This window comes from Typopeltis vanoorti, chromosome 14 (assembly GCF_054136105.1).
Source record: "Typopeltis vanoorti isolate ZY-2024b chromosome 14, IOZ_Tvanoo_1.0, whole genome shotgun sequence".
Classification (NCBI taxonomy): domain Eukaryota; kingdom Metazoa; phylum Arthropoda; class Arachnida; order Uropygi; family Thelyphonidae; genus Typopeltis; species Typopeltis vanoorti.
In genome coordinates this window covers 112,122,697-112,136,706 of record NC_143562.1, presented here as the reverse complement: position 1 = coordinate 112,136,706, position 14,010 = coordinate 112,122,697, and the positions used below count along the sequence as shown (strand labels likewise).

The 14,010-nt window shown below is 35.2% G+C and overlaps 1 protein-coding gene across 1 annotated transcript in view; it reads right to left on the bottom strand.

Moving 5' to 3' along the window:
• LOC150099839 (polycystin-1-like) overlaps positions 1–14,010 on the bottom strand; it is a 94,038-nt gene that overhangs the window by 30,257 nt on the left and 49,771 nt on the right. The window contains exons 16-22 of the mRNA XM_090403501.1: positions 11,144–11,295; positions 9,579–9,745; positions 9,210–9,249; positions 8,715–8,843; positions 7,012–7,134; positions 6,459–6,567; positions 1,959–2,032 (exon numbers count right to left, since the gene is read on the bottom strand). Coding sequence (XP_090259627.1) covers positions 1,959–2,032; positions 6,459–6,567; positions 7,012–7,134; positions 8,715–8,843; positions 9,210–9,249; positions 9,579–9,745; positions 11,144–11,295 — 794 coding nt within the window. The remainder of the gene's footprint in view (positions 1–1,958; positions 2,033–6,458; positions 6,568–7,011; positions 7,135–8,714; positions 8,844–9,209; positions 9,250–9,578; positions 9,746–11,143; positions 11,296–14,010) is intronic.

The following is a 14,010-nucleotide window of genomic DNA, read 5'->3' as shown; positions in this document are numbered from 1 at the left end:
GCAGGAAGTACGGCATTTGAATGCAGAGTTTCAACGACAAGCCAGAAGAGACAAGGAAAAATACTTTAACCAGGAATGCCAACAAATAGAAGACCAAAAGAAGAAAGGAAAAACAAGAGATCTTTTAAAAAAGATCAGAGAACTAACAGGAAAGTTTAGTGCCAAGGTGACAATATTGAAAAGCAAACACAACAAAGGATATCTTACAGAAGCTGCAGACATCAAAGAAAGATGGAAAGAGTATACAGTACACCTTTAAAGAAACGACTCCAAAATTACTGAGAAATTTGAAGAGCAGAATTATACACAGGAACCAGTACCAGTGGAGAGTGAACTGAGGTGGGCACTGCAATAGATATCCAGTAAGAAAGCACCGGGGGAGATGGAATATCCATTCAGCTGCTCAAAGCCATGGGAGGAGAGGCAGTTAAAATTTTAACAGCTCTATGGCAGCAAATTTGGATCACAACTACATGGCCTAGGGAATGGAAAAATCAGTTTATATACTTTTATTGAAGAAAGGCGATGCAAGGGAGTGCGAAAATTACAGAACTAGAGCATTGATTTCTCATGCAAGTAAAGTCTTACTTAAAATCATTCAGAAAAGACTGGAACCATTCATGAAGAGAGAAATGCCAGATGAACAGGCAGGATTTCGAAAACGCAGAGGAACAAGAGATCAAATTGCCAATGTGAGGTGGATAATAGAAAGAGCACAGGAATATCACAAGATGTCTACCTTTGTTTCCTTGACTATAGCAAGGCTTTTGACTCTGTAGATCATGTGAAACTGTGGAATGTGTTAAGAACAATGGGAGTCCCAGAGCATTTCATTATCCTTTTGAGGAATCTTTATTATGAACAAGAAGCTACTGTCCGAACAGATCTTGGAGAAACTGAGTATTTCACAATAGGTAAAGGGGTGCGACAAGGATGTATTTTATCTCCATACCTGTTTAACTTGTACAGCGAATACATTTTAAGAATGGCAGGGCTTGAGGTATGCAGATGATACCACCTTGCTAGCAGAATGCAAAGAAGATTTGAAGAAACTTATTATGAAAGTTAAAGAAGAAAGTGAATATGGTCTTAAACTTAACCTCAAAAAGACAAAAGTTATGACAGCATGTGAACGTAATGATTTTGAAGTAGATCTAACTATTTTGAAGTCGAGCTAACTGAAATTCGATAGGAATGTTGAAAAGGAAAAATGAAATCAGAGATGTTCATTTACTCTATCAATACAAATTTGTATAGTAACACAGACTAGTTATTACGAACCACGTGCTTCATTACGATATCGTATTATTATTCGGTCAGAGGGAGAACGCTTCATGATCGTGGTGTGTTAAATGTAAAATAATTTGCTGCGATCACTACTTCATTGTGTAATATGATGGTTATGAGTTTTACAGTGCTGTTAGCTTAATATACCGTATTATTTCTATAGACACTGGATGTTGACTCATCTTTTTTATTTATTCTATCTCAAGTATTTTTTTTTACAAATATGTTTCTTTCTCATCACTAATCGCCTGAATTCTTCGTAAAACGTTTCCTAAGAGGGAGACATTTCGATCGGACTTATGCTGTTCGTCCAGTCAGAAAGATGACCGAAAAAAATAGTTTCAGTTTGTGGCAGAGTTAAATTAAAAATATCAAAGAAAGAAGCGGAGGATATGAAAAAAATATAGAAAAAAATTAAATCAACATCTAGATAACTGTTTTGTTTAACTAACTTGGAGTATGATTTAAAAAAAAAATCTTAAGGAAATGCAAACATATTTGGTTTGATACCGGTTCATGGAAATTTGTATTTTTCGAAATGATAAAACTGATTAAAAAGTGATGAAATTAATTCATAATCTAGTAAAAATCTAAAGCGTCAGAAACAGAATTACAACTACTTTCTACTATGAGAAAGAAGACTACACGAGAAAGGGGGTCTTCATACTTACTTCTATTCGTTCCTTCTCGATGATCGTTTTGGCCAAGGCTTCTTGCAGTGGAATCGTCCCGTCGAATAAGCTCTCTGTTTAAAGGATAATTAACGTATAAATATAGCATAACTGAATGGCACGCAATCTGAAAGAAAGTTAATTGAAACCAAGTTGTCACAAGCACGCACAGTACAGCAGTAATAATTAATGTTTACCCTTTTTTTAAACTTTCATCTCCATTTATAATTCATTCATGGAGAGTAAAGTTGGGCATTATTTTAGTGGATCTGCTTTTCACAAAAAGTTAATTTGGTCATAGTGGAGAACAAATAAATTGCAAAATACAAGTAACGACTCATTATTCCTATGTCAGGTATCGTACATAAACTGTTTAACTAACTTGCAGTATGATTTTAAAAAAAAAAGCTTAAGGAAATGCAAACATAGTTAGTTTACTACCGGTTCAAGGAAATTTGTATTTTTTTTTAAATCGAAGAATACCACTTTCTCTAATTTTTTTTTAATACTTCACAGCAGTTGATTCTATGAAGCGAGTGTATTATAATGCAAACTTCGTATGGTTTCTGGACGGTTTCCTGGAAGAATTCTAACAGGAAAATCTTCCTACATCTCTAAGAGTTGATTGGCTAACTTGTCCTTCGTTTGAAAGGGCTTGATACTGAATCTTCTCGTAATAAAACGGGAATGAAATCGAGATATTTATTACGAATGGTTCTTTTCGAAAATGAGTGCGCGAGAGAGACGACCTCGCTTTTTTTTTATTACCAAGCAAAGACTCTCTTCATTTCAGTTGCTTCACAAACACATTTCTTTTTAGTAATTCGCAGGATAAAGTGTCCTAGATTATTATTAGGTTTAGTTTCCAGAAGGTTTCCAACAACATCTAGTTATTATTATTAACTTCTTCAAGGAGTCATCCAAAGACTCATCTTACTAGGTGAATCGTCTCCAAACTTTTGGAGATGGTGAACAGAAAATAAAATAACACTACTTAATGTGACAAATCTGAAAAAAAAAAAAACATCTTAATGTCGTTTTAAAAATGTGTACGTAGAACATTTCCAAATGAAATTATAATAAATATTTCGGGAAAATATTCCATGCTACTCCTCTAAACGAATATTAAATTTGTGTGACTATTTGTCTATTTTTCTTTAGGAGTGCCCCTTGTATAATGTCAGTGGCTTTTACTCAATTTTCTAAAACATTATTGAAATTTTAGAGACGTCGATACATGAAAAGTATAAAGAAGGAATAATTTTGGACATGCCTTTCTTTGTAAGATGTTCTTCTTTTGAAGCAGCATCAGGCGTATAACGATAAACATGTATCGCTGCTGAAGTATGACACAAAGGAAGGGGGGGGGGGAAATGTGGAGATAGAAATGTGTGGGAGTTAGAAATGCGGATAAAACAAAAAAATGTATGTGGATTAAAAATCGAGTTTTCAAGAATGAGTTGTAAATTCTTTGGGAAGAAGGGGAAACATAGAGCTTTTAGGAGAAAGGAGAAGGATAGAGTATGAAGAATACAGGGAACACCCCTAATCTTGACTCATCATTCTCTATCCTTCTTTCTTCTAAAAGTATTCTATCCTTCGCCTTCTTCCCAAAAAAATTTACAGCTCATTCTCTGAAACTCGATTTTTAATCCACATATATTTTTTTTTTGTTTTATCCGCAATTCTAGCTCCCACACTTTTCTATCTCCACAATTCCGCCCCCCCCCCCACTTCCTTTGTGTCATACTTCAGCAGTGATACATGTTTATCGTTATACGCCTGATGTTGCTTCAAAAGAAGAACATCCTACACAGGCATGTCCAAAATTATTCCTTCCTCATACTTTTCATGTATCGAAGCCTCTAAAATTTCAATAATGTTTTAAAAATTGAGTAATTTTATGTAAAATAGCCATAAAATTTAATAAAATTAAAATATTATTTGCTGAGACAACAAATACAGTTTTAGCTCAAACGACAGCACTCATATTAGAGGGCAGCATCCTTAAATAAACGAACGAAAGCACAAATTATAATAGATCACTGTATGGTACGGTTCTTGATGTCAAAAAAAATTTCTGATATTTTGCATACTGTGTGTAAATTATTCCAGTATGCTTAATATGTTTCAAAATCCATAAATTTACAGATATCATAAATGTATAAAAATAATCCTTAATATATAATTTGTACATTTGTGAAAGTTTTATTAGTTATATCATTAAATTCCTGATGTGCCAGAGATATTACGAGAAAACACAGTATATGAATTTTTTACGCCATTACTAACTTCCTATCTCTGTTATCCGCCAGGACTTGGATATTTCCAGATCTTATATTCTGATCTTCTAAAAGGTACTGCACTTCTCATTGTGTCAGTCCAATTGAATCTTGGTCTTCCAGTAAATCTTTTTTCTGATATCATGGCAAGCAAAATCACTTGTTTACTACCTCTCTCATTCTGTTTAAGTGACGAAAACCTGAAGTTCGCTCTTTCTTCTCACACACTCCTGGATGCTTACAATGTCAAGTTCTTTACTAATATTCTCGTTTTTAATATGACATTGTCATCGATAATATCTGCTCACTCCATTAATCTTTTTCAGAACTCTTATATCACAGGTTTCTAGTCATTGATCAAGTGTTTTATTTTTAACCCAGCTCTCAGATCCAAAAGTTAAAATTCGTTTGAACACTATCTTGTATACGTCAGATAAAACAAAATCCGCTTGTATTAGTCAAAAGTGTTTTGACTAATTTCTCTTTTATTCCTTTATTTGTTTATGTAAATGTATTCGATTAAATTCCTACCATACTGATTTTGCTTATTCTGTTGTCTATTTCCATATTCAATTTACCATCTTCACTAAAAATCATGCCTAAGTAGCTGAAATGTTTTACTTGTTCTACAGGTTCTCCATTTAAAATGCAGTTTACGTTTTCAATGTTTCTGCTTTTTTTTATAGTATTTGCCTTTTTATTGTTGATTTTCATGCCAAATTTGTTCCAGCAGTTATTTATAGTTAAGGGATCCTACAGACTTGTACAGGATCTATTTAGGAGTATAACATCATCTGCATAAATCAAAGAGCTAAGATTAACATCTTCAATTTTGATATTAGGTGAAATACTAATTTCCCTCATAGTGTAATTCACATAGATCCACATGCCTTTTCCAGATCTACAAAACTTGGAAACGTATCCTTGTTACATTCCTGCGATTTCTCTGCTACTTTTCTTAAAGTGAAAATCTGATCCTGACAACCGCTACTTGTTCTAAACCTACCTTGTTCTTCGCCAAACTTCCCTTCCACAAGTTTTCTTAGTGTTTATTCAAGTATGTTCGATACAGTGTCCCATTTATAAGTATCTTACCGGGAACACTCAGTAGGGAAATTGTTCTGTAATTCTCGCATTATTTTATTTCCATTTTTTATAGATGGTCGAATTCCAATCATCAGGAATACGACCTTCGGACCAGGCCGTTCGAATTATGCAGTGTAGCCACCGTCAAACTTTTATACCTCCATTATCTAGTTCCTACTGTGCTTCGCTTTTTTATATTTGTTTCTGTATTCCCTAAGAGCACAAGCTTACTGACTTGCCAAAAACTTTTTATACGCTTTTTTCTTCTTTTTTCTTGGCTGCCTCTTTAACTTCCTGTGTCCACCATGTGGATCTTTGCAGAAAACTTCACTACATGCCTCTCAAATCTCCAAGTTTTGGTTCTTGTTTTCAAAGTCTTTTTTTTTTCTTGAATAATATTTGTGTATTTGAGTATACAGTTCACTCAGAAAGCTGCTCAACTTTGCTTAGCAGTTTTGTACACACTCTGTGCAGACTTCTACCCTGAAGCAGCGTGAAGATTTTGCTATCGCCAATGACACAGTGAATGAGACTTTTCTTATTTCTTTCATTTTCTCTCTATGTGAATTTATGCCCATGGCGTTGATAATGATTGATTTCCTGAAGAGAAATCTAGCAGATACTTACCATTATTATTAGCTTTTCCCTTTTCTCCAAGTCTTCCTATTGCAATTTCTATGTCTTTTAATCATTTCCTGCTTTGCTGGTTAGATTAACAACACGACTAAGTTTTAATTTTTCAAAAATATTTCATTTCAAAATAAAACAAAAACGAAAAACAACAAAAAAAAAACGGTGGACTGTGACTACCAGTTATCACGCCACTGGCATTCTCGAAGGGGGGAAAAATAAAGCTATCCGTAGTAAGTAAAAATATTTTATTGTCAAGTTCTTTCACGACTAATTTTTATAGACGTTTTCAAGTTTTGTCCCATGACAGCAGTGGCTGTAATGGGCTATTTTAACTTAAGCTCTCAGCTTAAGTTAAAATAGATATCTTAAAAATCTTTAGCTTTTATAGCGTGTTTTAGATTTATAAGCAAGGTGGTTTTAAAAAGTGCTGAAACTTTTTATTAGAGTAGTTTGTTTTGTGCTGACATGTAAAAGTTGGTGTGGTTAAATTGACAAATACCTTTTTCAGGTTCATCATACAAGGGAGCTTGAACATCGTACTCGAAATCAAGGGCTTTCACTCTGTCAGTTGGAAGAACTACGCCATTGATTAGCTGTTCTGTCATTCTCTTCGTTGCGGAAAAAAAGGAAATATAATTAAGGAAACAGTCTGCTTGAGAGCAATAGAATAACAGGTACATTGTACGCGAAAAGAACTGTTTAGTGGCTGTAATGGGCTATTTTGCAAGTTAAGGAGTGCTCTCTGGTGGTTGAAAAGCGATACATGCTTAGATGGTACTGTGCTAATTGCAGTTGGATAAACAAGTTATTCACGTGATGATGCTTATAGTGCTTTTCTTTTACGAAGTGAACATTTCAAACGAAATATTTGCTTTTCAACTGCCATAAATTAGTGAAATTACTATGCATAAAAGATCTCTAAGAGTGATTGAAATTGTCTTATTATGAGAATTGGTGTCATTGTAGTGCAGTAGTATTGTAATAATGTTAGCGGCATGCAGAAGCAACATATTCACTTCCTATTATTTAGTCGGGTTTTGGTGATTTCATACCTGAACTATCCCTCCCATAGCGCCAACTGCGTACATGCAGAAGTCCAGGAGTTGTTGAGGCGCTTCCACTTTAATATCAGCGGCAAGATGCACCGTTTTGTTAAGAAGTCGAATGATTTCTTCCTGAAATACCATAAAATTGAATTCGTTACATTTTCGTTTTATCGTAATAAAATGATTTGCATTTATATGCAATAAAAACAAATGAAAATTATTAAAAAAACATAATGCAACTCAAGTAAAAAATAAACTGTATTTTGAACATAAACATTCTAAAGGACTTATATCATTATGTAGGGATTATTGTATTATCAAAATTTGATATTAGCTTAGCTGACTATCATACAACATTAACTGAAGATAGATGATGCGGATTTGGTGCGAGATATTTTACTACTAGGGTACATTCAACTGAAAATGAATATTTACGATTAAAAATGACTCATTCAAATTAGTAAACTTACTAGATCAACTGATAATGAATATTTATGACTGAGGTGACATTGATTAAACAGTAAACTTACTAGCTAATCGGGTTGCGGACATGTGGCAAGTTCGTATGAGCATGCAGAAAGCCGAGCTACCATTTTATACGTCTAGGGAAGTGTTGAATAAAATATCCCCTGCGGCTAATAGAGATGGATTACTTCCCGTGGATACACGACTTTCTTTTCACTGCAAATCTAGACTGCTTTCTGTAGTTATTAATTTATCCACAATTTTATCGATCGGATAATCGTCAGTAGAAAAATAATGTTGCGCACAGCCCTTTGTAGCAATGAGAGCTGAATTTGCTTTGATTACACGTTGCACAGTCGTCCAGAACCGAGTTTGCTATTTATCATAGCCAACTCAGTTCAGGTTGCTATGAAGGACTGTACGCAGGAGTTATTTATAGCATTATTTTTCTCCTTGATTAACTGTGGCTAAATAATAACTTCAGGCAGTAGTCTCGATTTCTTATGAAAAGGAATTCGTGTACCAACGGGAAACAAGTATTTTTACTAACCACAGGGGATACTTTATCTGGCACTTTCTTCGAAGTCTACTATAAAACTATCTGTCTGTTTTCTTGTGTATTTTAATATCGTGTTATCATTGATATCACGTGCCGTGCATTGTACACTGCATCACGCTTCCTATAATTTTGAAATGAAAACAATATTTTGCGAAAATAAGGATGTACGCTTTGTTTTTGACTGAATTTGTCGATGTCGTCATTAAAAGTTAAAATTCACTCCCAAGATCTACTATTGTTAGTGCCTAAGGCACTGTTAGACCTCCTTTTTTACAGGTGATACAAACTTATTCTTGATCCATCTTTTTCATCCCCATTGGCAGCTATTACGCGAAGTATTGTGACGGCGAAACTGAATTCACTTAAGCAATGTATTCTTGCCAGCCAGTGACGCAACGACGATTTCTCTGATTTCCCCGCAAAAAAAGTTTCGAATGGTCCGCCGAGAATTTTGATCGCTTCCCCTTCCTCAAAACCTTCATCGATCTCCTCATATTACAGGATTCGCGGTATGTTACACTTCTATTTCTTGTTCGTGTAGATAAATAATGCTCTTTTTTATTTTATTTTTTTTGTACGGAGAGTGCATAGACGAATATTTTGGTTAGCAAAATACACCATAGAGATAAGTTTAAGAGAGAGAGAGAGAGAGAGAGATCTAAATTTCAGAACTAATTTAACTGACCTTTCCGTCATTGTCGATGCCGTCTCCTTGGCCGGCAATCGCAGTCAGGGCACTTCCAATCTGCTCCAGGTGACTGAGCGTGTCAGTGTTCATAATACTATCAACAGATTTAACCATCTTTAGTCGTGTCTGTAGAAGAAAAAAAATATAATTGCTAACACATTCCAATTCATTATAAAAATAAGTTGAGGAAGTTCTATCATGTTTATACATTTTTGTCAGTTACATTTCAAGTGTGCAATGCATCACGTAACACAATCGCTCTTAAAGCTTGATCTCTCGTTTATTATTACAAAATTGAATTCCTTTGTGGTATACAGTATATCGGAAATGTGGCAAATTATTGAGATTTCTCTTTTTTTCGGTAAAGCCTTGCCATGTATGGGGCTTGGCATCTTCTGTCTTGTAAACATTTAATCAACTGGTAACTATTCCAATGATAAAAATGAAAAAGTCGTATATTCCAATTATTATTGGATAATTAATTATTCTTACCTTTGACATTTCTTCTATGTCGTTGTCGGAGAATTCAGGAGCTGTAAGGGAATGAAATATAATAAACGTTCAAAATATTTTGGTGAATATTATTAATTTTGAGACATTTAAAAAATCAGTGCTTATATTGGATTTGTCAGAAAAACATTGGGAAATTCTAAGGTATTGTAAGTTATTTTTATTTTACGACCTTGCTTCACTTGCGAAAGATTTGTTACAGTTTGTTGTTTATCTTTCAAATTTCCATGATTATTTGGCAGGATTTACTGTCGCAACAAACTTAGAATTTCCAGCATAGACGAGTATCCATTCCTGAAATATAACCGGTACATCGGCATGCTGGTAACCTTACCTTCGGTTACAATGATCTCTTCTGAGGAGGTTTCGTTTTCATTCTCGGGAAGGCGAATGTTCATTATAGACGAAAGTGCTTGCGACACTTGATTCATCCTTGCTTGATCTCCCGAAGCTTCGACTTGTTCCAGTTGTCGGGTGGATACGAAATGACCGTACTCCTGTTTGGTGGGCAAGTCGACCTACCGAAAACGAAGAGGAATGGATTAATGAAAGGATTAATTATTAAACATTATCTTCATTCATAGATAATCCACATAATAAACTGTGTAGTGTATTTCTTAATATTTCGAAGTATATCTTCTCAAAGTTGTTTTTATATCTTATCTAATTCAAGTGCAATTCACGGTTTATGAACAGAGTCGAGGTGATGACTAAGGAATTGAGATGAAAGTTTTCTAATATAGGCTCTCAATAGAACTTCCACAGGAAATTTCTGTTACGTTATAATCTTCTGTACTGCGCAGTTGTGAGAGAGCAGTGTAAGTAAAATATTGTGGGATATTTAAAAAATCATTCTGATCGAACAGCGTTTGCGCGTGTCCTAGTTTTACTGATTCATGTAGTTTGGTAATCCCCGTTTCCACTAAATCAACTAATTAATACCAATGCATTATTCTCAATTATTGCGTAGAACAGCAGACAATAAGACACTTTTAATTATGGGATTTAAGACGCAAAGTTTTGTTAAAAATTGACAACGATAAAATCATTTTCAATTGAGATTCTTTTTAGTCATCTTCTTCTTCTCCCCCGCCTACTGGCCTGTTACAGAGCTATCTTAAGCCCTTCTAAGTCGTACCCGTCCCGAGGATAAGGTGACTAGCCCTATGCCTCCCGGTGTGTTTTATGTTTGTACCTTTGTGTGTTCACGGGGCCGGTTTGCCTGCTCACGGGAGGAAAACCTCAGATAAACTGGGGAGAAAACCCTGCAGTCCATGCCCAAGACCGGTTAACTTGGCTCTGTCTGAGAAAGATCCAAAGGTTCTCACGTCGGAATCGAACCCAGGACACTTCTTTCCCAGGCATATGGTTGCGGAGCGCGTAACCACTTAGCTAACTTTTTTTAGTTATAATTACTTAATTTTCATTTTGATAATAATTTAATTTAATTTTTAACTTCATTAACAAATTACTCACTTACGAAGAATAAGGCGATATATTGATCTCTTTCTGGTGTTACCGATATTATTAACAAAAAAGTAAATCAGTTATGGTCTTGGTAGTGTAGTTTTATTGAAAGATGATTTCCATTCATTATATAGTGAATACCGTCATTTAGTTCGTATTTGCTCATCTTTTCGTGATGACTTAATGCACCTCTATGTAAGCACCTCTGTTGTCGGTTTCGTTGTCCGAGTGGATAGCGTGTTCTTTCCCAATCAGCAGGATGTGAGTTAGTTTCTCAGTGCCAGCATGAGTGTTTGAAGCGGAAATCTACGTCGCTAGTCTGCCTGAGACCTCGGATTGGATTGAAAAACTTCCAAGTTTGGTTTCGTAGAGAAGAGTTCTTGGATTATCGTAAAATGGAAGAAACAGTTTACTCTTTTATTGTGAACTGCTTAGTACTTCTTTCTTACCGCGACAGTGGTGATGTTAATTCTTGTCAGTGATCCCTCTTTATCCCTGATGTCGACGCCGATCTGAAATGTTCCAAACGGGAGAATGAGCTGAGCGTTGCCATCTGGACCAGTGCTAAGAAACATGATCACATTCGTTGTAGTATCCATAGCTGCAACCAGAAAGAAAAAAGTATAAGTAATATTAAAATCAAACACTTTTAATTTAATATTGTTTGCTGTAAATACAAAAGTATGTCGCTCATAAACAAACTGATGTGGTCCCTATTAACATGTTAGGATGAAATCATTTTTTATATCCTTTTTCATGTTGGTTCTCATTCTACTCAGGCGAAATTAATTCACGACAGTTTTTCTATGATAACACTAAATATGAATCGTGCATGTCCTAAGAGATAATGGCTGTATTAGGGATAAATATCTTTCTTCAGGATAAACCTACATTACATGAAATGGACATGGTCTAAAAGAGAAGTGTTTTTACCTCTTATAATGAATGACACTATTTCTCTCTACTCGGAGAGTGCTTGTAATTACAGACAAAGCAATTAAGGTGATAAGGCTAATATATATTATATTTTGTAAACACGCGATTTCTCCGTCCTGTTTATATGTTTTGCAAAGAAAACTTCAAGTTTTGGAGAGAAAAATCCGGTTATTTCCTTATGTGACCGTCCAACCCGTATTCGATGAAAAATCCCACATAAAAACTCATACGTTCCAGACGGGATTCGAACCGGTTTCTCCAACCGAAGGACAAAAGCTGCGTGAGTTTTGTGGCTACCCCGACTAGGAAATAACGAAAGCATCCTTTAAAACGTGTATTTCAGCTAAGCAAACTTAAGCCTCCTTTTTTTTCTTGGTTTTGAATTAAGATTTTTCGTCTACTTGCTAAAATTAGGAAAGTGAATTATTTGGTTTGTTTATTTCAACTTGATTGAAATCTATTTTTCCCCCTAGGAAATGTTTATTGTTGATCAAAAATGTTACATTTTTCTTACGTTTTTGTTCAGTATCATATCAATGGTAGAAAGCTAACCTTCTGTGTTTGCAACGGTTTAGTCCAGCCCTGGAGAGGGTTTAAGATGCCTTGTTGACTTCTAGGTTGTGATTACTTTTTTAAATTCTGGACGGCACGTGACTCTTTCAAATCGCTTAGTCTCAACTGGTCGACACCAGTTGAAACTAAGCGACTTTGAGATATGTTCGTTAGTTTATTAGTTGTTGATATTTTGCTTATTGTTAGCAGACATTCCCAGTTTTAGTCAATTTACCCGATAAAAGAAAAGAAAGAATAAGTCTAGGGGAATCCTAGGAAATAGCCAGAAAAAATTACTTCAGTTATACACATTGAATTTTCTTTCATATTATGGAAAGGCTGATGAATTATTTTCCCACATTATCGAACAATTGCATGATATTTAAGAATTTTGAGAAAACTGAATATCAACGGTAACGTAACATAAAAAAACATTTTATTGCACGATATTCGGATAATATGGTAATTCCGAGCATCATCTCCTTCCCCCCCCCCCCCCCACACACACAGAGCGAGAGAGAGAGAGAGAGATGTATGCGAAGAATGCAGTAGATCATAGCATTCATAGATCAGAAAGAATCAGTAATACTGTAAACAAAGAAGTGTAGAACATTTAACAGTTTTTTGACGGTAAAAAACTGATAAATAAAGATGTTAGATTTTCACAAGACTGTGATAAACAAATTATGAACTCTGCGAAGTCCAAAAAAACTAGGATTTCTCTTTCGCTCAAGACGTTACTTCATTTCTAAACAGCTGTTTACCTTATACAAATCACAAATCCACCCAGCTATCAAATACTGCTCTCACATTTGGAGTGGGGCTCCTAAAAGCTGCCTCAAAATTTCTTGACTCAATACAGAGGAGAGCAATTAGACTGATAAATGACCTCTCTCTTACCAACTCAGTCCCCTCACTTTCACATAGATGTTTAGTTTCTGCAATTTGTATATTCTATAAACATTTCCATGGAAAATGTTCATCCGAAACAGCATCAATAATTCCCCCACTCTGTACTAAGCCCATTGGAACACGTGCAGCTGCCGGCCAACATCCTTTCACAGTACGCCTTGAAATCCACAGAACAAGTTTCTTTTCATCATCTTTAATCCCTGCTGCTGCTGTTGCTGTACTGTGAAACAGTCTTTCCCCAGACGTATTCCCCAAGGAATACAATATGCAGGCTTTTAAATCGAATGTCAACAGGTTCCTCCTTCCCCATCCCGCTACCCATATACGGGACTAAAGTACCATAGGTTGATCAGCCAACCTCTCGTATATGGGCCCAACATAAAAAAAAAGTAGAATGATTGACTTTAGCTAAAGGTTTCAACTTTCTAATTTTGATGAAATTATACCTAAAATAGTTCTCATCGCGAAAGTGATTTTGTTTTAAACAGTTTATGAATGGCAAATCCGAATTTATTTCATATACAACTGTAGGGTTCTGCGGGCTCAGTACCTAGTACCCTAGAAGCATTGCGGGCACGAAAAAACGAAGGAAAAAAACTGAGCGTTATTATGCCTAGTGTGATAGAGATGATTCGTGTACTGTTTTATACCGAGATGACTTAAAAGTAAAATGTGCGTGTTGCAGTTTATCTGCAAAAATTATCAGCAGGAGAATTTTGAATTAGTTCTTGTGTTTACATAGACTTACGCACATGAACTTACTGGCATTAATATCAATTAGAATAATTTCTGATATCAAGTAATAATCGTGACACAAAATAGTGACGGCAATGATTTTTGACGGAATAGCAAATGACAATAAAATAAGCGGACTCTTACACACAAACAGCGCACACAGATTAGTAACGAATTAATC